The sequence below is a fragment of the Mustelus asterias genome, unplaced genomic scaffold (assembly GCF_964213995.1).
Source record: "Mustelus asterias unplaced genomic scaffold, sMusAst1.hap1.1 HAP1_SCAFFOLD_259, whole genome shotgun sequence".
In the NCBI taxonomy this organism is placed as follows: Eukaryota; Metazoa; Chordata; class Chondrichthyes; order Carcharhiniformes; family Triakidae; genus Mustelus; species Mustelus asterias.
In genome coordinates this window covers 190,444-218,412 of record NW_027590225.1, presented here as the reverse complement: position 1 = coordinate 218,412, position 27,969 = coordinate 190,444, and the positions used below count along the sequence as shown (strand labels likewise).

Here is a 27,969-nt window from a genome sequence, read left to right as displayed (position 1 = left end):
TGTATCACAGCGACCAGTCACATATTAACTGTATCACTCTGACCAGTCACACAGTAACTGCATCACAGCGACCAGTCACACTGTAACTGTATCACCCTAATCATTCAGACTGTAACTGTATCACAGCGACCAGTCATACTGTAACTGTATCACCCTGATCAGTCACACTGTAACTGCATCACCCTGACCAGTCACACAGTAACTGTGTCACCCTGATCAGTCAGACTGTAACTGTATCACCCTGACCAGTCACACAGTAACTGTATCACTTTGAACCATTAACTAACTGTGGATTTGTGACGTTTTTTCAGTTGTGTTGATTTTTTTCAGTTACTCGGTCAGTGATATTAAATACAATGTCTGCTCACCTGTTTCCACATTTCGTCCCTCGCCTTGTTGCTATCTCCTGATCCTGGAAAGTCAATAAGAACGACTCCTTCTGGGAGGATTTGGGACTTGGGGATGTAAACTGAGACAGATTTCACAATTGGCCAGTATATTCTGTTTGATGAATTGCTCCGGATATAAGGGTCTAATTTCTTGGACAGTTCTTCTACCTAGGAATGAACAAAAGAGGCAATCATTGGAAGAAACAACAGGGTCTTCGCTTCTTAAAGTACACTGCAACTTTTCTTAATTATGGCAAATTCTGCATCCGTCCTGCATAAACAAATGCCAGATTCATGATTGGACATTCAGTGAGCAGAAACTTATAATAATGGATGGGAGTTCTGTGAATATAGGAATGAAGAGCAATGGAAAGTCTCCTGCACTGGTACAGAAAGGAACAGCTGTTCCTCGTGGTTGAGGGGTCAATGACGAGGGGGCCTAGTTTTAGGGTAAGAGGCAGGAAAATAAAATTTGATTTGATTTATTATTGTCATATGTGAATTACAGTGAAAATATTGTTTCTTTCGCGCTATACAGACAAAGCATACCGTTCATAGAGAAGGAAACGAGAGAGTGCAGAATGTAGTGTTACAGTCATAGCTAGGGTGCAGAGAAAGATCAACTTAATGTAAGGTAAGTCCATTCAAAAGTCTGATGGCAGCAGGGAAGAAGCTGTTTTTGAATCGGTTGGCACATGTCCTCAGACTTTTGCATCTTGTTCCTGATGGAAGATCACATAGTGGGTGATAGGAATCTGGAATACACTGCCTGGGAAGGTATTGCAGGCCGAAAAAGTTACAAGCTTTAAAATGTATTTTAATGAGGACTTGAAACATAACATTCAAGGATATTGGACAAGGGAGGGAAATAAGATTAGCGCGCCATTAGTGTTGTTATTGTCAACACAGACTCGATAGGCCAAAGGGCCTTTTCTGTGCTGTATGACTCTATGACTGTGACTCCATGACAAGTATCCTTCGCATCTAATGCAATCAGCTGGTGTTCTGAATGTGTTGAATGGAATTCTTTAGGCAGTATTATGGTTGTTTCTAACCTTTCCTGACAAGAGAAACCAAGAGGAACAGACAAGGCAGCTCTGATTATTGAGAGGACAGGGTTAGGAAGGTGTTCAAATGAAGGCAAGATACGTCAGCACAGGCTTGTATATTGAGGGTTTTGTCTTCTCTTCGTAATTATATACTGATAAATACAGATATAAAGTGGTTGGCAAAATGCCAAAGGTGACATGGGAAATAATTTTTTGACACATTGAGGGATTAGCAACTGGAATGCAGTGTGTGTGTTGGAATCACAGAAATGTTATGGCACAGAAGGACCATTTGGCCCATTGTGTCTGCAATGGCTTTCCAAATGAACACCATGACTTCGTGCCATTCGCCCGTAACCCAGTACATTGTTTCTATTCAAATAATCATCTAATGCCCCCTTGAATGCCTTGATAGAACCTGCCTCCACCACACTCCCAGGCAGTGTATTCCAGATCTGAACCACTCGCTGTGTGAAAGACATTTTTTTCTCACATCACATTTGCTTTTTTTTTGCCAATCATTTTAAACTATCACACTTTAAGTACTGTACCCTCTCATTGTTGATCCTTTAACGAGTGGGAACAGTCGTTAGTAGAATACACTGCTTGCGTGTGTCCTGCTCATGGTAGGATGGTAGCCAGCATTTTAGACAGTGCCCCAGATTGTGATGGCCCAGACTCAGCATTGAAACCTGGGAATATTCTGACATTTATACTGACCTGGTCAACCCCCCTAAAGTCAATTGTGGTTACTTTGATAGCTGAGTTTATAGTGTCTTCTTTGAGGTAAGTGCTTCTTTTGTTTGAATTCACAGAATCACAGACTGGTTAGAGCACAGAAGGAACCATTCAGCCCATCATGTCTGCACCAGCTCTCCGAAGGAGTAATTTATTTAGTGCCACTTCCTTCTTATCCATGTTATCCAGCACGACCGCTCCCCCTCCACCACCCCCCAGATCAGGGACTACAGCGGTTCAAGAAGGCAGCTCACCACTGCCTTCTCAAGGACAATTAGGGATGGTCATGAAATGCTGGCCTAGTCAGCCCCCACATTACTAAAATTAATTTTGAAAAATAGATTTTTGGGTACAAAGGAAATGAAGAGATTGGAAGCAGTGGTAGAATTTCAGCGTTTATCTGATAGATATTAGAGCAGGTTTGTCAGGTCAATTGGCCAATCTAGCTCTTATTTCTTACATTCCTCCTCTCCCCACCCCCTACACAGTCCTGATCCCCATCCTTCACCCAACCTTGATCCTCATTCTCACCCCAGCCCAATCCCATTCCTCCCCCGCACCCAATTCCTATCTTCGCCCTGTCTCTCCTCATCAGGGCCTCTTCACACTTCTGGGTGGGAGGAAGGATTTCTGCTCTGGTCATGGAAGCTGGAAGATCATAATGAGATTATTCTAGATTATAACACTCATTGCACAAAAGATTGCTATTAAATATGCACTTCTCAATGTATGGTGCCTAAAGAACCATGAGTACGCTTGGTAACTTGAACATTGAGAGCTTCTTATTGTTGGTGTGCACTGCTCTACAGTCAGATCTGAGACTGCACAACCAGGTCCCATATTGGGTCACCTGGCCTGCACTCTTAAAGGGGCAATACACACCCCAAACATACATTATATACATATATTACACCCCTCCTCTTTAATCCAAAACTCCCCAACCGAAACATATATACACACAATGGAGAAACATATAGAGTCATAGAGGTTTACAGCATGGAAACAGGCCCTTCGGACCAACTTGTCCATGCCGCCCTTATTTTTTTTTTAAACCCCTAAGCTAATCCCAATTGCCTGCATTTAGCCCACATCCCTCTATACCCATCGTGCCCATGTAACTATCTAAATGCTTTTTAAAAGATAAAATTGTACCCGCCTCTACTACTACCTCTGGCAGCTTGTTCCAGACATGCATCACCCTCTGTGTGAAAGAATTGCCCCTCTGGACACTTTTGTATCGCTCCCCTCTCACCTTAAACCTATGCCCTCTACTCTTAGACTCCCCTACCTTTGTGAAAAGATATAGATTATCTATCTTATCTATGCCCCTCATTATTTTATAGACCTCTATAAGGTCACCCCTCAGCCTCCTACGCTCCAGAGAAAAAAGTCCCAGTCTATCCAGCCTCTCCTTATAACTCAATCCCTCAAGTCCTGATAGCATCCTAGTAAATCTTTTCTGCACTCTTTCTAGTTTAATAATATCCTTTCTATAATACAGTGACCAGAATTGCACACAGTATTCCAAGTGTGGCCTTACCAATGTCTTGTACAACTTCAACAAGACGTCCCAACTCCTGTATTCAATGTTCTGACCGATGAAACCAAGCATGCCGAATGCCTTCTTCACTACTCTGTCCACCTGTGACTCCACTTTCAAGAAGCTATGAACATGTACCCCTAGATCTCTTTGTTCTGTAACTCTCCCCAACGCCCTACCATTAACTGAGTAACTCCTGCCCTGGTTCAATCTACCAAAATGCATTACCTCACATTTGGCTAAATTAAACTCCATCTGCCATTCGTCAGCCCACTGGCCCAATTGATCAAGATCCCGCTGCAATTGGAGATAACCTTCCTCACTGTCCACCATGCCACCAATCTTGGTGTCATCTGCAAACTTACTAACCATGCCCTCATCCAAATCATTAATATAAATGACAAACAACAGTGAGCCCAGCACTGATCCCTGAGGCACACCGCTGGTCACAGGCCTCCAGTTTGAAAAACAATTCTCTACAACCACCCTCCGGCTTCTGTCAAGTAGCCAATTTTGTATCCATTTAGATACCTCACCCTGGATCCCGTGAGATTTAACTTCATGCAACAACCTACCATGCAGTACCTTGTCAAAGGCCTTGCTAAAGTCCATTTAGACAACATCAACTGCACTGCCCTCATCCACCTTCTTAGTTACCCCTTCAAAAAACTCAATTAAAGTTGTGAGACATGATTTTCCACTCACAAAGCCATGCTGACTGTCTCTAATCAGTCCTTGCATCTCTAAATGCCTGTAGATCCTGTCTCTCAAAATACCTTCCAACAATTTACCCACCACAGATGTGAGGCTCACTGGCCTGTAGTTCCCAGGCTTTTCCCTGCAGCCCTTTTTAAACAAAGGCATAACATTTGCCACTCTCCAATCTTCAGGCACCTCACCCGTGACTATCGATGATTCAAATATCTCGGCTAGGGGACCCGCAATTTCCTCCCTAGCCTCCCACAACGTCCTGGGATATACCTCATCAGGTCCCGCAGATTTATCTACCTTGATACGCTTTAAGACTTCCAGCACCTCCTTCTCTGTAATATGTACACTCCTCAAGACATCAATATTTAATTCCCCAAGTTCCCTAACATTCATGCTTTTCTCAACAATAAATACTGATGAGAAATATTCATTTAGGATCTCACCCATCTCTTGTGGATCCGCACATAGATGACCTTGTTGATCCTTAAGAGGCCCTACTCTCTCCCTTGTTACTCTTTTGCCCTTTATGTATTTGTAGAAGCACTTTGGATTCTCCTTTGCCTTATCTGCCAAAACAATTTTGTGTCCCCTTTTTGGCCTCTTGATTTCTCTCTTAACTCTACTCCTACACCCCCTAAACTCTTCAAGAGATTCACTTGATCTCAGCTGCCTATGCACATCATGTGCCTCTTTCTTCTTCTTCTTGACCAGGGTCTCAATATCCCGACTCATCCCGACTCATCCCGACTTCTGCCAGCCTTGCCCTTCACTCGAAGAGGAATGTGTTTACCCTGAACCCTGGTTAACACACTTTTGAAAGCGTCCCACTTACCAGACGTCCCTTTTCCTTCCCACAGACTCCCCCAATTAACTTTTGAAAGTTCCTGCCTGACCTTGCCCCAATTTAGAATATTAACTTTTGGGACAGACCAATCATTCTCCATAGCTATCTTAAAACTAATGGAATTATGGTCACTGGTCCCAAAGTGATCCCTCACTAACTCTTCTGTCACCTGCCCTTCCTTATTTCCCAAGAGGAGGTCAAGTTTTGCCCCCTCTCTAGTTGGGCCATCCACATACTGAATGAGAAATTCCTCCTGAATACACTCACCAAATTTCTCTCCATCCAACCCTCTAATACTATGGCTGTCCCAGTCAATGTTGGGAAAGTTAAAATCTCCGACTATTATCACCCTATTTTTCTTGGAGCTATCTGTAATCTCCTTACATATTTGCTCCTCAATTTCCCGCTGACTATTTGGGGGCCTATAGTACAACCCTATCAAAGTGATTTCCCCCTTCTTATTTCTCAGTTCTACCCATATAGACTCAGTGGCTGAACCCTCGGATATATCCCCTCTCAGTACTGCTGTGATATTTTCCCTAATCAAAAGTGCAACTCCCCCTCCTCTCTTACCTCCTGTTCTATCTTTCCTATAGCATCTGTACCCTGGAACATTGAGCTGCCAGTCCCGTCCCTCCCTTAGCCATGTTTCAGTAATTGCTATAATATCCCAGTCCCACGTACTCATCCATGCCCTGAGTTCATCTGCCTTGCCTGTCAGGCCTCTTGCATTGAAATAAATGCAGTTTAATCTGGACTTCCCTTGCTCTCTGTCTTGCTTCTGTCTGATCTGTCTGGTACTAGGATTACTGACACTGCCTTTATTAATTAATGTGTTCTCTTTAACTTCCGTGCTGTCCTCAAACTTCTCTTCTGTCTCCCTACTGCTTTGGATCCCACCCCTCTGCCAAACTAGTTTAAACCCTCCCGAGTGACTCCAGCAAATCTCCCCACCAGGATGTTAGTCCCCCTCCAGCTCAAATGTAACCCATCCCTCTTGAACAGATCAGCCCTTCCCCAGAAAAGATCCCAATGATCCAAAAATTTAAATCCCTGCCCCCTGCACCAGCTCTCAGGCCAGGCATTCATCTGTTTAAACCTCCTATTCCTACTCTCACTAGCACGTGGTACTAGTAGCAGTCCTGAAATTACTACCTTTGAGGTCCTGCACATTAGCCTTCTGCCTAGCACTCTATATTCACATTTCAGGACCTCATCCCTTTTCCTACCTATGTCATTGGTACCAATATGTACAGCGACCTCTGGCTGCTCATCCTCCCCCTTAAGAATGTCTTGTAATCGCTCAGAGACGTCCTTGATCCTGGTACCAGGGAGGCAACACACCATCCTAGAGTCTCGATTGCGGCCACAGAAACGCCTGTCCGTGCCTCTAACGAGCGAGTCCCCTATTACTACTGCTCGCTTGCTCTTTGCCTGACCCTTTCCCGCAGCAGAACCAGCTGTGGTGTCACAGGCCTGGCTACTGCTGGTATCTCCCCCTGACAGGCTATCCCCCTCAACAGCATCCAAAATGATATACCTGTTTGAAAGGGGAATAGACACAGGAGACACCTGCACCACCTGCCTGCCTCTCCTGGCAGTCACCCATCTACCTGTCTGAACCTGTGGTGTGACAACCTCCCTGTAACTAGTGTCTATCACACTCTCTGCCTCCTGTATGCTCAGTAAGAAGTCTCACAACACCAGGTTAAAGTCCAACAGGTTTATTTGGTAGCAAATACCATAAGCTTTCTGAGCGCTGCTCCTTCGTCAGATGGAGTGGAAATGTGCTCTCAAACAGTGCACAAAATCAAGTTACAGAATACTGATTAGAATGCGAATCCCTACAGCCAGCCAGGTCTTAAAGGTACAGACAATGTGGGTGGAGGGAGCATTAAACACAGGTTAAAGAGATGTGTATTGTCTCCAGACAGAACAGCTAGTGAGATTCTGCAAGTCCAGGGGGCAAGCTGTGGGGGTTACTGATAATGTGACATAAATCCAACATCCCGGTTTAGGCCGTCCTCATGTGTGCGGAACTTGGCTATCAGTTTCTGCTCAGCGACTCTGCGCTGTCATGTGTCGTGAAGGCCGCCTTGGAGAACGCTTACCTGAAGATCCAAGGCTGAATGCCCGTGACTGCTGAAGTGCTCCCCCACAGGAAGAGAATAGTCTTGCCTGGTGATTGTCGAGTGGTGTTCATTCATCCATTGTCATAGCGTCTGCATGGTTTCCCCAAAGTACCATGCCTCAGGACATCCTTTCCTGCAGCGTATCATACCTGATACGCTGCCAAGTTCCGCACACATGAGGACGGCCTAAACCGGGATGTTGGATTTATGTCACATTATCAGTAACCCCCACAGCTTGCCCCCTGGACTTGCAGAATCTCACTAGCTGTTCTGTCTGGAGACAATACACATCTCTTTAACCTGTGTTTAATGCTCCCTCCACCCACATTGTCTGTACCTTTAAGACCTGGCTGGCTGTAGGGATTCGCATTCTAATCAGTATTCTGTAACTTGATTTTGTGTCTCTGTGCACTGTTTGAGAGCACTTTTCCACTCCATCTGACGAAGGAGCAGTGCTCCGAAAGCTTATGGCATTTGCTACCAAATAAACCTGTTGGACTTTAACCTGGTGTTGTGAGACTTCTTCCTGTGTTCACCCCAGTCCAACGCCGGCATCTCCACATCCTGTGTGCTCCGCAGTGCATCCACCTGCCGCTCCAACCGAACAATGCGGTCTGTGCAAAGCATATGCGCACAGCATTGCAAACTACTGCAGTCCCCATCATAAAGTCCATTCAGACAATTCACATGGACATAATGGACAGAATTTTCCGGCCATGCTTGCCCCAAGACTTGAAAATCCCACCCGAGGTCAATGGACCTTTGCATGGTCCGTATTCCGCCTGCTATGATTACGTGATGATGGGTACGGATAAATTCCACCCAATGAGTTTATTGGGGGATAGTGGTTTCGTATAGGTTGTTTCCTCGTTTCAAGAACCTTTTCCTGCGTAGTCTCCCAGGATTCTGGAAGATCCTGCTGTTCAGCATGGTGGCCCCTCTCTGACAGGTCCCACTGATGCTGCTTCCTCTCTTGGGGTGACCTACCCTGACTCTGGAACACCAGGCGTGGACAACACCAATGGGGCCATCCTGGACAGTCCTGTCATTTTTGGGACTTCCCACCTCTGATGTGGTGCTACGACCAACTGGTCCACATGTCTCCTCCAAACCAGCTCATCCCTGGCCTGTTTTGTATGGGACAAAAGTTCCCTTTGTGCAACAATGATAGCCAGTCCCCACTTCTCTCCAGAAATATAATTCCTGGCCAGAACGAGCTCCCTTTCTGAAAAGTTCTCAACTCCGCACTTTCTGCTCTTCTGGCCTACTGTCCCTCTCGGTTCCGCTCAACCATCTCTTGGGTCTCCTTCAGGTCAAACATGGTTCTCAATTTCCGGTTAAACATCAACGAAGTCGTCGAGCACTAGGTTGTCATGTGTGATGTGTTTGTGGTATATACTCAAGAATTTATTTATTTATCCATCGCCCTTGCGGATTCTCCCCTTGTAACACTTTCAAAGTCTGAACAAATCATACCGCCAGGCCATTCATCACCGGGCGATACTGTGCTGACCTCACATGTCTGATTCCGGGGTGCTCCATGTACTCAGCAAAGTTTTATGATACAAACTGGGGTCCATTGCCACTGACCACTTGTTCTGGATTGCGAAACCGGGCAAATATGTCATTGCGTTTGTCTAGCATTAACTCCACAGATGTGGATTTCATAGCCACAACCACTGGCCACTTAGAATGGGCATCCACTACCACTCAGAACATCTATCCTTCCACTGGAGCAGCAAAATCAATAGGGATTTGCTGCCACGGTGATTGGCACCATTCCCACGGATGAAGAGGCAACAAGGCGCAGGCTCACACGATCCCGCTTTTTCTTCAATTTGGGCATCAACATTCAGCCACCAAAAAAAATTCTTGTTATTTCTTTCATTTGCACCACCCCCAGGTGCCCTTGGTACATCTGTTCCAGCACCTTTCCTCTTAATGATGGGGGAATGATGAATCTCGTACCCCGTACTAAACATCCATCCAACACGGACAACTCATATCTTTGGGACATATACGGCCGAAACTCTTGGTGGTTTCGACTACTCGACCTCACTCTCAGGGCTAGGTCCACTGCCTGGCTAATAATCGGATCATTCCGAGTGACGTTCCGCACCTGGTTAGGGGTTACTGGAACTTTATCTTGCATGAAATACATTGTCTTCAGATTCCAGCTGGGAGCATCTTTATCCTCAGGCAAAGGCAGCCTTGACAGAGCATCCACATTGCTGTGTTTCTCTGATTGACCATTCTGGATTTTGTATGGGTAGGTTGACAACACCAATGCCCACCTTTGCAATCAAGCTGCCGCCATGAAATGTATTCCCATGTACGGCCCCAAGATGGATGTCAAAGGCATCTGTCTGAAGTACAAAATGCCGGCTATATTGGCAGTGATAAAACTTCTTGATGCCAAAGATGATGCCCTAGCCCTCTTTTTCCACCTGAGCACACTTTTTCTCAGCCTTTGTCAATGAACAGGCGGCACGGCAGCACAGTGGTTAGCACTGCTACCTCACAGTTCCAGGGACCTGGGTTCGATTCCCGGCTTGGATCATAGAGTTTGCACATTCTCCCTGTGTCTGCGTGGGTTTCCTCTGGGTGCTCCGGTTTCCTCCCACACCCAAAGATGTGTGGGTTAGGTTGATTGGCGATGTTAAATTGCCCCTTAGTGTCCCAGGATGCGAAGACTCGAGGGATTAGTGGGGTAAATATGTGGGGTTATGGGGATAGGACCTGGGTGAGATTCTTGTCAGTGCAGACTCGATGGGCTGAATGGCCTCCTTCTGCATTGTAGGGATTCTATTCTATCTTGAAGCGAACACAATGGGCCTTTCCTTCCAGTTTAGTATAATATGGGACAGGATACCCCCAACCCCATTGGACGAGGCGTCGCATGCAAACTGCAGTGGTGACTTTGGGTTGAAATGAACTAGCATTTCAAAGCCTGCTTTACCGCCAGTCAAGCCTTCTCACATTCTTTGGTCCACTTCCACAGCTGCCTGTTTCCCAGCAACCGATGCATTGATTTCAACACCGTCACCGACTCCAGAATGAACTTGCCTTAGTAATTAATAATTTATTAATTACTTGAAACAACATCAATTGGGACACATTTTCCAGTCTTGGGGCCTTCATGATAACCTCCATCTTCCCAGACAGCTTGTGTAACCCATTGCCATCAATGACATGGCCCAGGTACTCAATTGAGTCCTTAAAAAACTCACATTTCTCTCCCTTGACTTATAGGCCATGATCCTGCAATCTCTTTAAGGTGTCCTCCCAAGTTCTTTAAATGCTCCTCCTCTATCGAACCCATGACCGAAACATTGTCCAGGTAACGTTGGACTCCTGTTAACCCACTCAGGATTTGGTCCATGCCTTCTGGAAAAGGACGTAACACTAAAAGGAAGCCACTTATAATGGAACAGGCCCCTGTGCATGACTATCATTAGCGGCGGCTGTGAATACGTCACTACCCCCATCTGCAAATAGCTATAGGTCCATTTTAGAGAGTTTCTTTCTCCCTGCCAGGCCACTGGAAAGGTCCTCGATCAGAGGAAGCGGATATTGGTCCTCACACAGGGCTGGGTTAACTGTCACTTTAAAATCCCCATAGATTCTCACCGATCCATCTGATTTCAAAACTGGAACTGGGGGGCCCATTCACTGGTATTCCAATGCACCCAAATCCACCAGTCATTCCAATTCAGCCTCCACTTTAGGCCTAATGGCGATGGTACCAAACGTGACTTTAAACTCCTTGGACAAGCATCCGACTTCAGCTGTAATTTAACCTTGACACCCTTCATCTCTCCAAAATTTCCTTGATGCCAGAGGCCACAAACTAACTGGTCCCGTAAGGCATCCTGGAGTATGTTTCCGAACTCACAGTGCTCAGTCAGTCTCTCCAGAGCTGCCACAAATTGAGAAATGGACTCCCCTTCAAGTTGGTTGTGCTTATAAAATCTGAAATGCTCTGCAATTATCAATGGCTTGGGCGTGAAGTGATCTTTTAACACATCACACAGCTCTTGGTAAATCTTCTCAGCCAGTTTTTCAGGTTGTATAAAACTTCTAAAAACAGCCATGGTCTTAATCCCCATGGTATTTAAGAAAACACCAGAGATCACCTAACCCGCATTCTTAAAAGGGGCAGTACGCACCCCAAACTCCAACATACGTTATATACATGTAATCACAATTTCCACCCCATCTTCCCTCATCTTTTTTGCAAATTATTTTTAATGAATCCTCCAGCCACTGGAGCAGTTTCTCTGGACTTACTTTATCGAAACCCCTCATCCCGCATGCTTTTGAGCACATCTATAAAGTTTCTTGTTCTGTTTGTAATATATATAAATGATTTGGAGGAAAATGTAACTGGATTGATTGGTAAGTTTGCGGATGACACAAAGGTTGGTGGATTTGCGGATAGCGATGAGGACCATCAGAGGATACTGCAGGATATAGATCGGTTGGAGACTTAGGCGGAGAGATGGCAAATGGAGTTTAATGCGGACAAATGTGAGGTAATGCATTTTGGAAGGTCTAATACAGATAGGAAATATACAGTAAATGGCAGAACCCTTAAGAGTATTGATAGGCAAAGGAATCTGGGTGTACAGGTACACAGGTCACTGAAAGTGGCAATTCAAGTGGAGAAGGTAGTCAAGAAGGCATATGGCATGCTTGCCTTCATCGGCCGGGGCATTGAGTTTAAAAATTGGCAAGTCATGTTGCAGCTTTATAGAACCTTAGTGAGGCCACACTTGGAATATAGTGTTTGATTCTGGTCGCCACACTACCAGAAGGATGTGGAGGCTTTAGAGAGGGTACAGAAAAGATTTACCAGGATGTTGCCTGGTATGGAGGGCATTAGCTGTGAGGAGAGGTTGGAGAAACTTGGTTTGTTCTCACTGGAACGACTAAGGTTAAGGGGAGACCTGATAGAAGTCTACAAGATTATGAGAGGCATGGACAGAGTGGATAGTCAGCTTTTTCCCAGGGTGGAAGAGTCAATTACTAAGGTGGCACAGGTTTAAGGTGCGAGGGGCAAGGTTTAAAGGAGATGTACGAGGCAGATTTTTTTCACAGAGGGTGGTGGGTGCCTGGAACCCGTTGCCGGGGTAGGTAATAAAAGCAAATACGGTAGTGACTTTTAAGGGGCGTCTTGACAAGTACATGAATAGGATGGGAATAGAGGGATACGGTCCCCGGAAGAGTCGGGCAGCATGGTCGGTGCAGGCTTGGAGGGCCGAAGGGCCTGTTCCTGTGCTGTAATTTTCTTTGTTCTTTATTCTCTCTGCTCTAATGGGAATAATTTCATCTCTCCCCATCACTTACATCATTCTAGTAAATCTCTTCTCTATCTTCTCCAAGGTCTTGTCCTCCTTCCTAAAGTGCAGTATCCAGAATTGGACGCAATACTCCAGCTGAGGCCTAACAAGTTTGATCAAGGTTTAATTTAACATTGTGGAGAGGGAAAAACACAGACACAGACCCACAGTAAAACAAGAGATTAAAGAGACAAAGAAAAATGTCGCGAAGAGATTTGAGAGAAACAATGTGATTAGAGAAAGGTTAGAAAGAGTCAGAAATGGATTAAAGGGTGAGGTAGAGACTGGAGCAATTAAGACGAAGAGGGGTTAGAGAGAGAGAGAGAGAGACGGGTGACAGGTTATAGAAAAAAGTTAGGGTAAGAAATGTAGAGAGGCTCACTGTAGGCATACAGAGAAAACCAAAATAAAGACAGTCCTGCAGGTATGGGGCTTATTAGGGACATGTTATTTTTATAACTTAAATGTTTCATCCCAGGCAGCATCTTGGTTAACCTCCTCTGCACCCCCTCCAGTGCAATCACATCCTTTCAATAATGTGGCAACCAGAACTGCACATAGTACTCTAGCTGTGGCCTCACCAAAATTCTATACAACTCCAACATGACTTCCCTGCTTTTGTAATCTATGCCTCGATTGATAAAGGCAAGTGTCCCATATGCCTTTTTCACCACCCTACTAGCATGCCCTTCCGCCTTCAGAGATCTATGGACAAACACACCAAGGTCCCTTTGTTCCTCAGAATCTTCTAGTGTTCTGTTAAATCAGTTAATGCTTCAAGTCCACGTGAATGAAAAAGAACCCTGATTTTCATTGTGGGCAGCACAGTGGCTAGCAGTGCTGCCTCACAGGGCCAGGGTCACTGCCTGTGCAGATTCTGCACGTTCTTCCCGTATCTATGTGGATTTCCTCCAAGTGCTCCAGTTTCCTCCCACAGTCTGAAAGACGTGCTATTTAGGTGCATTGGTATGTTAAATTCTCCCTCAGTGTACCTGAGCAGGAGCCAGAGTATGGCGACTAGGGGATTTTCACAGTAACTTCATTGCAGTGTTAATGTAAGCCAACTTGTGACATTAATCAATAAACATTAAACTTCAAATTTCACCAGCTACCCGTGGTGGGTTTGAACCCAGGTCCCCAGAGCATTAGCCTGGGTTTCCCAATTACCGGTCTAGTGACAATACCACTGTGCCACTGCCTCTCCGACAATGAAAACAGGACAACAGTGAAGCTAAGTTCGAAGCACTTCCATTTCCCTTTTGAACTCAATGGCAGGAATGTTACCGCGCACCCCCCCCTCCCCCCCCCCCCCTCCCCCCCCCCCCTCCCCCCCCCCCCTCCCCCCCCCCCTCCCCCCTCCCCCCTCCCTCCTCCCTCCTCCCCTCCCCCCCCTCCCTCCCCCCCCCTCCCCCCTCCCTCCCCCCTCCCTCCCCCCCCTCCCCCCCCCTCCCCTCCCTCCTCCCCCCCCCCCCCCCCCCCCCCCCCCCCCCCCGCCGCCACGGGAATTGGAGCAGGTGAGGGGCGGACAATCGAAAGGTCTGTTGACCTCGGGTGGGATTTTACAGGCCATAAAATCCCGCCCCATAACTCTGTTAAATACTCACATTTTCCCCAGATAAAGATTTTTTGCCACTTTTGGGGATTTGTTGCCAAATGTTCATTTTTATCAAATCTTCATAGCTCTTCTCCGGCCCACAATCCCCATAAATAATTTTCAGTTTATTCTTTGCCATTTCAACCTCTTCATTATCTTCATCATCATCATCATCGTCATCATCGTTGTCTTTCTCACACAGCTCAACAAGAAGTTTTAGTTCCTCATTCCAATCCTGGAATAAAAAATCATTTTTATGTTGGAGACATTTCTGAGTCAAATTTCAATTAATTTTCTTGTACAAAATGTTCCCAATCAGTGTCCTTTGAGACAAGAACATAAACTTGGTAATCGACACCAAAGAATTACTGCAAATTCACAGTATAATCAAACAGCAATATCTAACCAAGCTCTGTCCAACCCCATCAATCTAAACCACTCAACTGTGACAGATTTAATTTCTATTAAGTTTAGTAGTTAAAACGTAGCATTAAAAGACTGCAGTAAAAGCTGACAGTCTCTGTACAAACTTTGACCACAGCATTCTTTAAGACCTACTGACCAAGATTTTTATTTAAATTCACTTTCAAGTTATTTTTTCATTGCTCTGCACCTAAACAAATTAAACCCCCAAAATGAGAGGAAGAAGGGTGTGGTGAGCATGGGGTTTATATTTCCCCCAACCACAAACAGACTCCAATGCACCATCTAACAGTGTGGGGATGAAAAATGAACAATAAACTTATTTTTTTTAAAAGCTGTTCTCCAGAGCCAGGCTGTCATTTAAATTTGTTAAATACATTACTGAGGCTGTATGCCTTAAATTTACTAATCTTAGAGCTAACGACTGTGAGCCTGCTTTCCCAGCTCTTGGGAAATCCAGCAGCACTGTGGAGCTGCAAGTTCCAGCAAATGCCTTTTCAGCACTGCTTCTGGGCAAAAAGAGCAGAAATGATCTTCCCATTTAACCGGCCACAATCAACACTTCTCCTTCCCTACACTCCAGCCCAAGTCATTCCCCTGATCCACAATCTCACCCCTGATTCCCAAACCTGATCTATCTTCCTAACCCCAATCATCTCCCAACCTCTCCCCAATTTCTGATCTTGCCCTCGATTTCTCCCCAAACCTCAATCTCTCCCCAACCACCAATCTTCTCTCCATGCCCAATCGCTCCCTGACCCCTTAGCTCTCTTCCAACTCCCAATTATTCCTGATTTCTATTATCCCCTGTCCCTGATATCACCCATGGCATTGTAAGGCTGTAACCTGTTCTACTGCAACTACATTTTCCATCGACTTGATGTCATTTCATTTCACCAATAAATAACCTTGAGTGGGATGTTCCGGCCGCGCTAGCCCCAATGCCAAAAAATCCCAGCCGAGTTCAATGGACCTTTGCATGGTCTGTGTCCTGCCCCATGGTGTGCAGGACCGCAAAATTCCACCCCTTGTGTGTAACTGTATATTAAAGTTATTTTGACTCAAAAGCAGGACTGTGGCCAATGTCTATGATTGTAAATTCACATTTCTAACAGTCCAACCTCACTAAGCATCTACTATACTATCCAATTCCAAGCTTTTTAAAAAATTCATTCATGGGATGTATCGCTGCCTAGGTCCATTCCTACTTACACTTGAGAAAGTGATAGCGAGCCACCTTCCTGAACCATTGTAGTCCTTGGAGTTCAGGTAAAAGTGCTGTTATGGAGGGAGTTTCAGAATTTGGATCCAGCGATAGTGAATCAATGTTTTCAAAGTTAGGATTGTGTGTGGCTTGGAGGGGAACATCCAGGTGGTGGTGTTCCCATGCACTTGTTGCTTCTAGTGGCACGGTAGCGCAGTGGTTAGCACTGCTGCTTCACAGCTCCAGGGTCCCGGGTTCGATTCCTGGCTCGGGTCACTGTCTGTGTGGAGTTTGCACATTCTCCTCGTGTCTGCGTGGGTTTCCTCCGGGTGCTCCGGTTTCCTCCCACAGTCCAAAGATGTGCGGGTTAGGTTGATTGGCCAGGTTAAAAATTGCCCCTTAGAGTCCTGGGATGCGTAGATTAGAGGGATTAGCGGGTAAATATGTGGGGGTAGGGCCTGGGTGGGATTGTGGTCGGTGCAGACTCGATGGGCCGAATGGCCTCCTTCTGCACTGTAGGGTTTCTATGATTTCTATGATTTCTATAAGATGGTATAGGTCATAGATTTGGAAGATCTGAATGAAGGACCTTTGCTGAGTTACTGCAGAGTATTCTGTATGTGGTACACTGCTGCTACTGTGCATTGGTGGTGAAGGGACTGAATGGGGTGCCGATCTGGCAGGTTGCTTTTTCCTGGATGATATTGAGCTTCTCGAGCGTTCTCATCCAGGAAAGTGGAGAGTGTCCCAATACACTCCTGACTTGTGCCTTGTAGATGGTGGACAGGCTTTGGGGAGTCAGGAGGTGAGTAACTCACCCCAACATTCCCAACCTCCAACTAGCTCTTGTAGGCACATTATTTATATGGCTAATCCAGTTGAATTCCTGGTCACCTGCAAGCTTCAGAGCATTGATAATGGGGGTTTCAACAATGCTAATGCCCTTCAATGTCACATCTCCCTTGTTGAAGATGGTCATTGCCTGGCAGTTCAATGATGCGAATGTTACTAACCCTACTTTGTGTGCAAGCCCTTTCTCATCTAACCCCAATGTCAGTCCAACTCCACTCTACGGCCAGGATTTTCCACCCCCATCTTCGGAGGGCTGTTATGGTAGAGGGGACAAAGAATCAAGCGGGAGATGAAAAATGGAATGTCTCCAGTCAATTGTCCCTGTCCCCTGCCACTAATGTAATCGGGATCCCTATTTACATCTACTTGAATATATGTAACAGGCGTTTGGGCCTGACTGCCCCCCATGTTACACTATCTTTTCATGTCAGAGTGAGGGCATACCAATGTGAATCACAACAGGTTTGCCATGACATGCAATCATGAACAGATTCATGATTGAAGCACACAGGCGAGTACAGCCTCCGAGGGGAGAGAGTCATGTCTGGGCAGTACCTTGGCACTGACCTGGCACTGCCCCGCAGTGTCATCTGGCATTGCAGAGGGAAGTGCCTGGGCAGTACGAGGGGGCAGTGCTGGAGGAGTTCCACAGTGGGGAGCCAGGATTTTCCATGGCGGAGGGAAGGGGTTCCAAGGGGTGCCCCATTTTATATTTTTATTTTTTGAAAATGGGGCACTTTTTAATAAGGGTGGCCCGATCTTTTAAAAGCCTGTGTTTCAGGCTGGGCTCTGAAGACTTCATTTTCCCAAACTATCAGAAGGTTTGGTGGGAAAAGGTAGCAGCACAGCTGGTGGGGTGCAGCACAGCTGGTGGGTTGCAGCACAGCTGGTGGGGTGCAGCACAGCTGGTGGGGTGCAGCACAGCTGGTGGGGTGCAGCACAGCTGGTGGGGTACACCCCACTTTCCCGCCTGATTTGACACTTTGAAAGAAACTTGGAAAATTCCACCCTGTGCATTGGAGAGGGGAGTCACTCGATGCTGATTATTGTACTGGAGTCGAAATGAAATAGAAGCTGAACAAAAAGCAGCAAGAGTATGTCCATGTGGACCCTGCTGTCTCTGATCTTATTACCTTCTCCATGAGGAATTCAATCTCTGCTTTATAAGTGCGACTTCTGCCGGATTGCACTTTTATTATTGCTGATGTGCAGGCTCCTGTCGATGATGTGGGCAGCAAAGACTCCTCTTGTAAAACTGCATTAACCAGTGAACTTTTCCCGGCCCCTGTCTGTCCAAAGACCCCGATGTAAATGTTCTCCAGGAGACATTTCTCCTTTAACTGCTGGGTCTTTTTTCTGGAAAAAAAAGATTATCTTTAGTATCATACTGAAATCAGAAAGTAGGAATGATTGGTGGATTTGTAGACAACTATAGAAAGCACTGCCATATCTAACGCACGATGTGGAGATGCCGGCGTTGGACTGTGGTAAGCACAGTAAGAAGTCTCCAACCATTAGCACTGCTGCTTCACAGCTCCAGGGTCCTGGGTTCGATTCCCGGCTCGGGTCACTGTCTGTGTGGAGTTTGCACATTCTCCTCGTGTCTGCGTGGGTTTCCTCCGGGTGCTCCAGTTTCCTCCCACAGTCCAAAGATGTGTGGGTTAGGTTGATTGGCCAGGTTAAAAATTGCCCCTTAGAGTCCTGGGATGTGTAGGTTAGAGGGATTAGCGGGTAAATATGTAGTGATAAGGGGGTAGGGCCTGGGTGGGATTGTGGTCGGTGCAGACTCGATGGGCCGAATGGCCTCCTTCTGCACTGTAGGGTTTCTATGTTTCTATATTATCTTGTAAATTGAGTTTGTGTCTATACATGCCCTGTTTGTGAACACAATTCCCACTCACCTGATGAAGGAGCAGTGCTCTGAAAGCTTGTGCTGCCAAATAAACTTGTTGGACTTTAACCTGGTGTTGTGAGACTTCTTACTATATCTAATACATCCCAGTTATACTCTGACATTCCGCTTGGTAGGATGGCTAAACCAAGAGAATCCAAAACCAGACTCCAGAAAGATCAAAAAGCAAATGGGGGAAAAAAATGAGAAGTCCATCTAGTCAGGACTCATTCATAATCAGATGCTGGAAATCTGCAATAAGAACAGAAAATGTTGGAAACACTAGTCCCAATGCCACAGAGCACAAACTTTCAGCTTTCTCTCCAAATCCTAGAAAACCAAGTCTCCTTAGAGACACGAGGACTGATTAGGGACAGTCAGCATGGCTTTGTGAGTGGAAAATCATGTCTCACAAATTTGATTGAGTTTTTTGAAGGGGTAACCAAGAAGGTAGATCAGGGCAGTGCAATTGATGTTGTCTACATGGAATTTAGCAAGGCCTTTGACAAGGTACCGCATGGTAGGTTGTTGCATAAGGTTAAATCTCATGGAATCCAGGGTGAGGTAGCTAAATGAATACAAAATTGGCTTGCTGACAGAAGCCAGAGGGTGGTTGTAGAGGGTTGTTTTTCAAACTAGAGACAGCGGTGTGCCTCAGGGATCGGTGCTAGGTCAACTTGTCATTTATATAAATGATTTCGATGAGAATATAAGAGGCATGGTTAGTAAGTTTGCAGATGACACCAAGATTGGTGGCATAGTGGACAGTGAAGAAGCTTATCTCCGATTGCAATGGGATCTTGATCAATTGGGCCAGTGGGCTGACGAATGGCAGATGGAGTTTAATTTAGATAAATGCGAGGTGATGCATTTTGGTAGATGGAGCCAGGTGACTTACTCAGTTAATGGTAGGGTGTTGGGGAGAGTTACAGAACAAAGAGATCTAGGGATACAGGTTCATAGCTCCTTGAAAGTGGAGTCACAGGTGGACAGAGTGGTGAAGAAGGCACTCAGCATGCTTGGTTTCATTGGTCAGAACATTGAATACAAGAGTTGGGACTTCTTGTTGAAGTTGTACAAGACATTGGTAAGGCCACACTTGAAATACTGTGTACAGTTCTGGTCACCCTATTATAGAAAGGATATTATTAAAACAGAAAGAGTGCAGAAAAGATTTACTAAGATGCTATCGGGACTTGATAGTTTGAATTATAAGGAGAGGCTTGATAGACTGGGACTTTTTTCTCTAGAGTGTAGAAGGCTGAGGGGTGATCTTATGGAGGTCTATTAAGTAATGAGGGGCATAGATCAGCTAGATAGTCAACATCTTTTCCCAAAGGTAGGGGAGTCTAAAACTAGGTTTAAGATGAGAGGAGAGAGATACAAAAGGGTCCAAAGAGGTAATCTTTTCACACAGAGGGTGGTGAATGTCTGGAACAAGCTGCCAGAGGTAGTCGTAGAGGCAGATACAATTTTGTCTTTTAAAAAGCGTTTAGATAGTTACATGGGTAAGATGGGTATAGAGGGATGTGGGCCAAATGCGGGCAACTGGGACTACATTAGGGGTTTAATAAAAAGGGCAGCATGGACAAATTGGGCCGAAGGGCCTAATTCCATGCTGTAAACCTCTATGACTCTACGACTCCTTCCTTTACCCAGCTTTGGTGTCAGGGAAAATACTCGTGTCTTTCCACACCCAGCAAAGGGTAGTAGGACATGAGAGAAAAATTGAAACAAGTTAATAGAACTGGGATGTGAAAATCCACAGTGCAAGTCAAACAGAATGAGAAGAAGCTGGGCAGAAAACGAACAATCTCCCAAATAAAAATTCCATGTGCAGATTTACGCAGCATATGAAATAGAAAGTAGGAGAAACAAAGTAGGGCAGATTTTCCTAACTCAACCCACATTGGGTGTGCGGAAATGGATGTGTGCAGGTCCCACATGTGGACATATAGCCCTCGTCCCTGTTGCTGGCTGTTTGGATTGGCACAGGAAAGGGGGTCGGTCTTGAGCCTACATGAAGGACACCCACCATTGCCATTTCCATTGTGAGGGTGGGCATTTTGGATCCTCCCCAGTTTTCATAGAGATAGGTCAGCCTCTGATGACAATGTGGTTCACAAAAGCTCAGGGGTGTCATGAACTATTGGGGAACTCTAGCCTGGAGTCAGGAACCTTTTGACACGTGTGTTCCAAAATTGTAAAAGCTTAACATGACATAAGCTAAATATGTTCCAATGTAGTAATTGCTTGGCTTTGTCCTCAAAAGTTAAATGACCATTAAATTGTCAAGCAGTGAGAAAGTGGTCTGCACAGGAGTGCTGCTTCGATGCAGTAGAGTGTGACTGTACAACTTTGGGGACTGAAGGAATTTAAGGGTTAAAGTAAGGGTTAATTTCTCTCTGAAGTCTAGGATTTATTTAATTTAGCAATTAACTAAAAGTTGCTCTTTGGATTGGATGAAAGTGAGTTTTAGTTTCAACATAAAATAGGGCTGATACAGGCTCTGCTTTCAGCAACTTGTTAAGTAGATAACTAGCTTAAACATGTTTCCGGGGCTAGTGTCATTTAAGTATAAAAGTAGACATTCTTAAAGTGCTGCTGACAATGCAGTAGAGAGTGACATTTGGAGTTTGGTGAGGAGGGAATGAGGTAATGCTTTCCTTTTCTATCTTTCCTCAGAAAGAGGAGTGATAGCCTTGGTAAGTAGGAAGTGGTGAGTATTTCTACCATTCTCAACATAACCTAAACTAGCAGAATTAAAAGTAAAGGGAGTAATTTAAGGATAAGTCATGGCTGGGCAGCTTGACTGTGTGGAATATTCCTCTTGTATGATGTGGGAAGTCAGAAATGCTTCCAGTGTCCAGAGTGACAATGTTTGCAGGAAGTGTCTCCAGCTGCAGCTACTCAAAATCTGTGTTTTGCAGCTGGAGCTGTGTGACTTGAGTCACTGTGGAGCATCTGCAAGAATTAGGTCTTTGTGGATAGTGTGTACAGTGAGGTGGTCACAACGCAGGTAAAGAATGCACAGGCAGAAAGGGAATGGGTGACTGCCAGACAGAGCAAAAAGCTAGGCAGTTAGTGCAGGGGTCCCCTGGGTCTATCTCCCTTGATAACAAGTTTACCATTTTGGATTCTGTCAGGGGAAGGTGGTTTCTCAGGGGAATGCAGCAAGAGCCAGGTCCATAGCACCACAATTGGCTCAGCTGCACAGTGGTCAGGAAAAAAATAGAGGAAGAACAATAGTGACAGGGGATTCTATCATAAGGGGATCTCATAGATGCTTCTGTGGCCACAGATATGACATCAGGATTGTACTTTGCCTCCCTGGTGCCAGGTTTAAGGATGTCAGTGGGTGGCAGTAAGATATTCTGAAGGGTGAACAGTCAGAGGTCATGGTCCATACTGGTACCAACGATACAGGTAAGAAGAGGGATGAGGTCCTGAAAGCAAAACATAGGGAGCTAGGAAATAAATTGAAGCAAAATCTCAAAGATCTCAGAATTACTCCTGGTGCCACATGCTAACGGGAGCAGGAAATGGAGACTAATAAGATGAATGCATGGCTGGAGAGACGGTGTAGGAGGGAGGGATTTGGATTCCTGAGGGATTGGAACTGACTCTGAGGAAGGGTGGGACCTGTATAAGCCAGATGGGTTGCACTCCAGCATCACCAGCATCCTCACAAGAGTATTTGCAAGTGCTGTAGAGGAGGGTTTGAACTAGAGGGGCAGAGGAATGTGAACCCGAGTAGGGAGACATGAGAGAGGGAAACAAAGATAGGAATGAAAGGCAGATGAAACAAGGGCTTGCAGCAAATAGGCCCACAGTACAAAAAACTGTGTAAAATGTTAAGAAGGCAAGTATAAAGACACTGTATCTGATTGCACAGAATTTAGAATCATAGAATCCCTACAGTGCAGAAGGAGGCCATTTGGCCCATCAAGTCTGCACCGACCACAATTTCATCCAGGCCCTATTCCCATCACCCCACATATTTACCCTGCTAATCCCCTGACACTAGGGTCAATTTATCATGGCCAATCAACCTAACCCACATATCTTTGGACTTTGCAGTAAGGTAGATGAGTTAACAGCATAAATTGGTATACACGGGTATGATATGATTGTGATTATAGAGACATGCATGCAGGGTGACCATGACTGGAAACTGAATAGCCAAGGGTACTCTATTCAGGAAGCACAGGCTAAAAGGAAATGGGATGGTGTTAGTTGAGGATGACATCAGTGAGAAAGAGTATTGGTTCTGAAAATCGAGATGTAGAATCAGACTGGGTGGAACTAAGAAGCAACAAGAGGCAAAAACATTAGTAGGAGTTGTCTATAGGCCTCCAAACTGTAGTGGTAAGGCAGGGGATGGCATTCAACAGGAAATCAGAGATGCATGTAACAAAGGTTCTGTAGTAATCATGGGTGACTTTAATCTACTTATAGGCTGGGCAAACCACATTAAGCAATAACACTGTAGCAGATGAATTCCTGGAGTGTGTACAAGATGCAAAAACAGAAAAATGCTGGAAAATCTCAGCGGGTCTGACAGCATCTGTGGGGAGAGAGTAGAACCAACGTTTCGAGTCGAGATGACCCTTTGTCAGAGCTTCGCTCCAGCATCCACAGTATTTTGCGTTTATCTTAGTATGTACAAGATGGTTTGTTTTGGACCAGTATGTCAAGAAACCAACTAGGAAACATACTATCCCTGATTTGGTATTGTGCAATGAGAAAGGGTTAATTAATAAAGAACAAAGAACAGTACAGCACAGGAAACAGGCTCTTCGGCCCTCCAAGCCTGTGCCGCTCATTGGTCCAACTAGACCATTCGTTTGTATCCCTCCATTCCCAGACTGCTCATGTGACTATCCAGTTAAGTCTTAAACAATGCCAGCGTGTCTGCCTCCACCACCCTATTTGGCAGCGCATTCCAGGCCCCCACCACTCTGTGTGTAAAAAAACGTCCCTCTGATATCTGAGTTATACCTCGCCCCTCTCACCTTGAGCCCGTGATCATCACCTCCGACCTGGGAAAAAGCTTCCCACTGTTCACCCTATCTATACCCTTCATAATTTTTTACACCTCTATTAGGTCTCCCCTCATTCTCCGTCTTTCCAGGGAGAACAAGCCCAGTTTACCCAATCTCTCCTCATAGCTAAGACCCTCCATACCAGGCAACATCCTGGTAAACCTTCTCTGCACTCTCTCTAAAGCCTCCACGTCCTTCTGGTAGTGCGGCGACCAGAACTGGACGCAGTACTCCAAATGTGGCCTAACCAGCGTTCTATACAGCTGCAACACCATACTCCAGCTTTTATACTCTGTACCCCGTCCTATAAAGGCAAGCATGCCACATACCTTCTTCACCATCTTCTCCACCTCTGCTGCCACCTTCAAGGATTTGTGGACTTGCACACCTAGGTCCCTCTGTGTTTCTATACTCTTGATGGCTCTGCCATTTATTGTATAACTCCCCCCTACATTAGTTCTTCCAAAATGCATCACTTCGCATTTATCTGGATTAAATTCCATCTGCCATTTCTCCGCCCAATTTTCCAGCCTATCTCTATCCTGCTGTATTGTCCGACAATGTTCATCACTATCCACAAGTCCAGCCATCTTCGTGTCATCCGCAAACTTGCTGATAGCACCAGTTACACCTTCTTCCAAATCATTTATATATATCACAAATAGCAGAGGTCCCAGTACAGAGCCCTGCGGAACACCACTGGTCACAGACCTCCAGCCGGAAAAAGACCGTTCGACTGCTACCCTCTGTCTCCTGTGGCCAAGCCAGTTCTCTACCCATCTAGCCACCTCTCCTTGTATCCCATGAGCCTTAACCTTCTTAACCAACCTGCCATGTGGGATTTTGTCAAAAGCCTTACTGAAATCCATATAGACGACATCCACAGCCCTTCCTTCGTCAACCGTTTTTGTCACTTCCTCAAAAAACTCCACCAAATTTGTAAGGCACGACCTCCCTCTTACAAAACCATGCTGTCTGTCACTAATGAGATTGTTCCGTTCTAAATGTGCATACATCCTGTCTCTAAGAATCCTCTCCAACAACTTCCCTACCACGGACGTCAAGCTCACTGGCCTATAATTACCTGGGTTATCCCTGCTACCCTTCTTAAATAATGGTACCACATTCGCTATCCTCCAATCCTCAGGGACCTCACCTGTGTCCAATGAAGAGACAAAGATTTCCGTCAGAGGCCCAGCAATTACATCTCTTGTCTCCCTGAGCAGTCGAGGATAGATGCCATCAGGCCCTGGGGATTTGTCAGTTTTAATGTAACCTCAAAAACCTAACACTTCCTCCCTTGTAATGGAGATTCTCTCTAACGGGTCAACACCTCCCTCTGAGACACTCCCAGTCAACAAGTCCCTCTCCTTTGTGAATACCGATGCAGAGTATTCATTTAGGATCTCCCCTATTCCCTTGGGTTCTAAGCATAATTCCCCTCCTTTGTCCCTGAGAGGCCCGGCTTTTTCCCTGACAACTCTTTTGTTCCTAACATATGAATAAAATGCCTTAGGATTCTCCTTAATCCTGTCTGCCAAGAACATTTCGTGACCTCTTTTTGCCCTTCTAACTCCCTGTTTGAGTTCTTTCCTACTCTCTCTGTATTCCTCCAGAGCTCCATCTATTTTCAGTTGCCTGGACCTAACGTACGCCTCTCTTTTCTTTTTGATCAGATCCTCAATTTCCCTGGTTATCCACGGCTCTCGAATCCTACCTTTCCTGTCCTTCCTTTTTACAGGCACATGCCTGTCCTGCAGCCTTATCAACTGTTCCTTAAAAGACTCCCACGTGCCAGACGTGGACTTACCCCCGAACAGCCTCTCCCAATCAACGGCCACCAATTCTTGCCTAATCCGGCTATAGTTAGCCTTCCCCCAATTTAGCACCCTACCCTTAGGACAACACTCGTCCTTGTCCATTATTATCTTAAAGTTAACAGAGTTGTGGTCACTATTTGCCACATGTTCCCCTACCGAAACTTTGACGACCTGACCGGGCTCATTTCCCAGAACTAGGTCCAGTATAGTCCCCTCTCGAGTTGGGCTATCTACATACTGTTCCAAAGAACCTTCCAGTATGCATTTTAATAATAATCTTGTTTTGCAGGATCCTTTAGGAAACAGTGACCATAATGTGATAAAATTATTCATTAGGATGGAGAATGAAAAATCTAGTTTGAATCATGCAGGTACAGCAGGCGGTGAGGAAAGTTAATGGCATGCTGACCTTCATAGCAAGAGGATTTGAGTACAGCAGTAAGGATGCCTGTTATACAGGGCCTTGGTGAGGCTACATCTGGAGCATTGTGTGCAGTTTTGGCCTCCTAGTCTGAGGAAGGACATTCTTGCTATTGAGGGAGTCCAGTGAAGGTTCACCAGACTGATTCCCAGAATGGCATATGAAGAGGGACTGGATCGAGTAGGCTTGTACTCACTGGAATTTAGAAGAATGAGCAGGGATCTCCTAGAAACATATAAAATCCTGATGGGACTACATAGGCTACATGCGGGAAGAATGTTCCCAATGTTGGGGAAGTCCAGAACTAGGGATCACAGTCTAAGAATAAGAGGTAAGCCATTCAGGACTAAGATGAGGAAGAACTTCACTCAGTTGTGAATCTGTAGAATTATCTCCCACATAAAGCTGTTGGGGCCAGTTCATTAAATATGTTCAAAAGGGAGCTGGATGTGGCCCTTGTGGCTAAAGGGATCAAGGGGTATGGAGAGCAAGCAGGAGTGGCATACTGAAGTGCATAATTAGCCATGATCATATTGAAAGATGGTGCAGCTTGAAGGGCCGAATGGCCTATTCCTGCACCTAATTTCTATGTTTCTCAACTAGGGTCCGAAATGTGAGTTGGCTAAGATCGATTAGGAAATCTCACTGGAAGGCATAATAGACAACAGCTAATATTTAATGAACAAATGTATTCATTGCCACAGTTGTACACACACTCTGTCACAAAAAAAACAAGAAAAACAGCTCAACCATGGCTAACAAAAGAAATTGAGAGTAATATTAGATCCAAAGAGGAGTCTTTTAAAGTTGCTGGAAAAGCAGTAAGCCTGAGGATTGGGAGAAACTCAGAATTTAGCAAAGGGAGACAAAGAGATTAACAGGGAGAAAATAGAGTCCGAGAGTAAATTTGCAAATAATATAAAAATGGATTCTAATAGCTTCTATAAATAGTTAAAAAGATATTAAAAAGTATGTCTCTTTGAGTCCGAAACAGGAGAAATTATAATAGGGAACAAGGAAATAGTAGAGCAATTAAATAACTACAATTAAATAAGTTCTGTCTTCATAGAGGAAGACACAAGTAAAGTTTAAAGTTTATTTATTCGTCACAAGTAAGGATTACATTAACACTGCAATGAAGTTACTGTGAAATTCCCCTAATCGCCACAGTCCGGTGCCTGTTCGGGTCAATGCAACTAACCAGCACGTCTTTCAGATTGTGGGAGGAAACCGGAGCACCCAGAGGAAGCCCATGCAGACACGGGGAGAACGTGCAAACTCCACACAGACAGTGACCCAAGCTGGGAATCGATCCCGGGTCCCTGGCGCTGTGAAGCAACAGTGCTAACCACGGGCGGCACGGTAGCACAGTGGTTAGCACTGCTGCTTCACAGCTCCAGGGTCCTGGGTTCAATTCCCGGCTTTGGTCACTGTCTGTGTGGAGTTTGCACATTCTCCTCGTGTCTGCGAGGGTTTCCTCCGGGTGCTCCGGTTTCCTCCCACAGTCCAAACATGTGCGGGTTAGGTTGATTGGCCATGCTAAAATTGCCCCTTAGTGACCTGAGATGCGTAGTTTAGAGGGATTAGCGGGTAAATATGTAGGGATAAGGGAGTAGGGCCTGGGTGGGATTGTGGTCGGTGCAGACTCGATGGGCCAACTGGCCTCTTTCTGCACTGTAGGGTTTCTATGATTTCTATGATTCTAACCACTGTGCTATGGTGCCACCCCGAAGTAACTTCCCAGAAATGCTAGAGAAGCAACATTTAGTGAGAAGGAAAGTAGAAAGAAACTTAAGTAAGGAGGGCTAAAAGGGGTGACGAGAAAGCATTGGCCAGCAGAATTAAGGAAACCCCAAGGCTTTTTATACATATGTGAAGAGCAAGAGGGTAGCCAGGGAGAGGGTTGGCCCACTCAAGGACAAGGGAGGGAATCTATGGGTGGAGCCAGAGGAAATGGGCGAGGTATTAAATGAG

General features: G+C 45.5%; 1 protein-coding gene across 5 annotated transcripts in view; it reads right to left on the bottom strand.

Moving 5' to 3' along the window:
* Window positions 1-27,969, bottom strand: part of LOC144485980 (nuclear GTPase SLIP-GC-like) — a 228,496-nt gene that overhangs the window by 131,681 nt on the left and 68,846 nt on the right. For all 5 annotated transcript variants that reach the window (XM_078204074.1, XM_078204076.1, XM_078204077.1 and 2 more), the window contains 3 exons: window positions 17,952-18,174; window positions 14,350-14,574; window positions 369-557 (listed from right to left, as the gene is read on the bottom strand). In XM_078204074.1, the coding sequence (XP_078060200.1) occupies window positions 369-557; window positions 14,350-14,574; window positions 17,952-18,174 (637 nt within the window). The remainder of the gene's footprint in view (window positions 1-368; window positions 558-14,349; window positions 14,575-17,951; window positions 18,175-27,969) is intronic.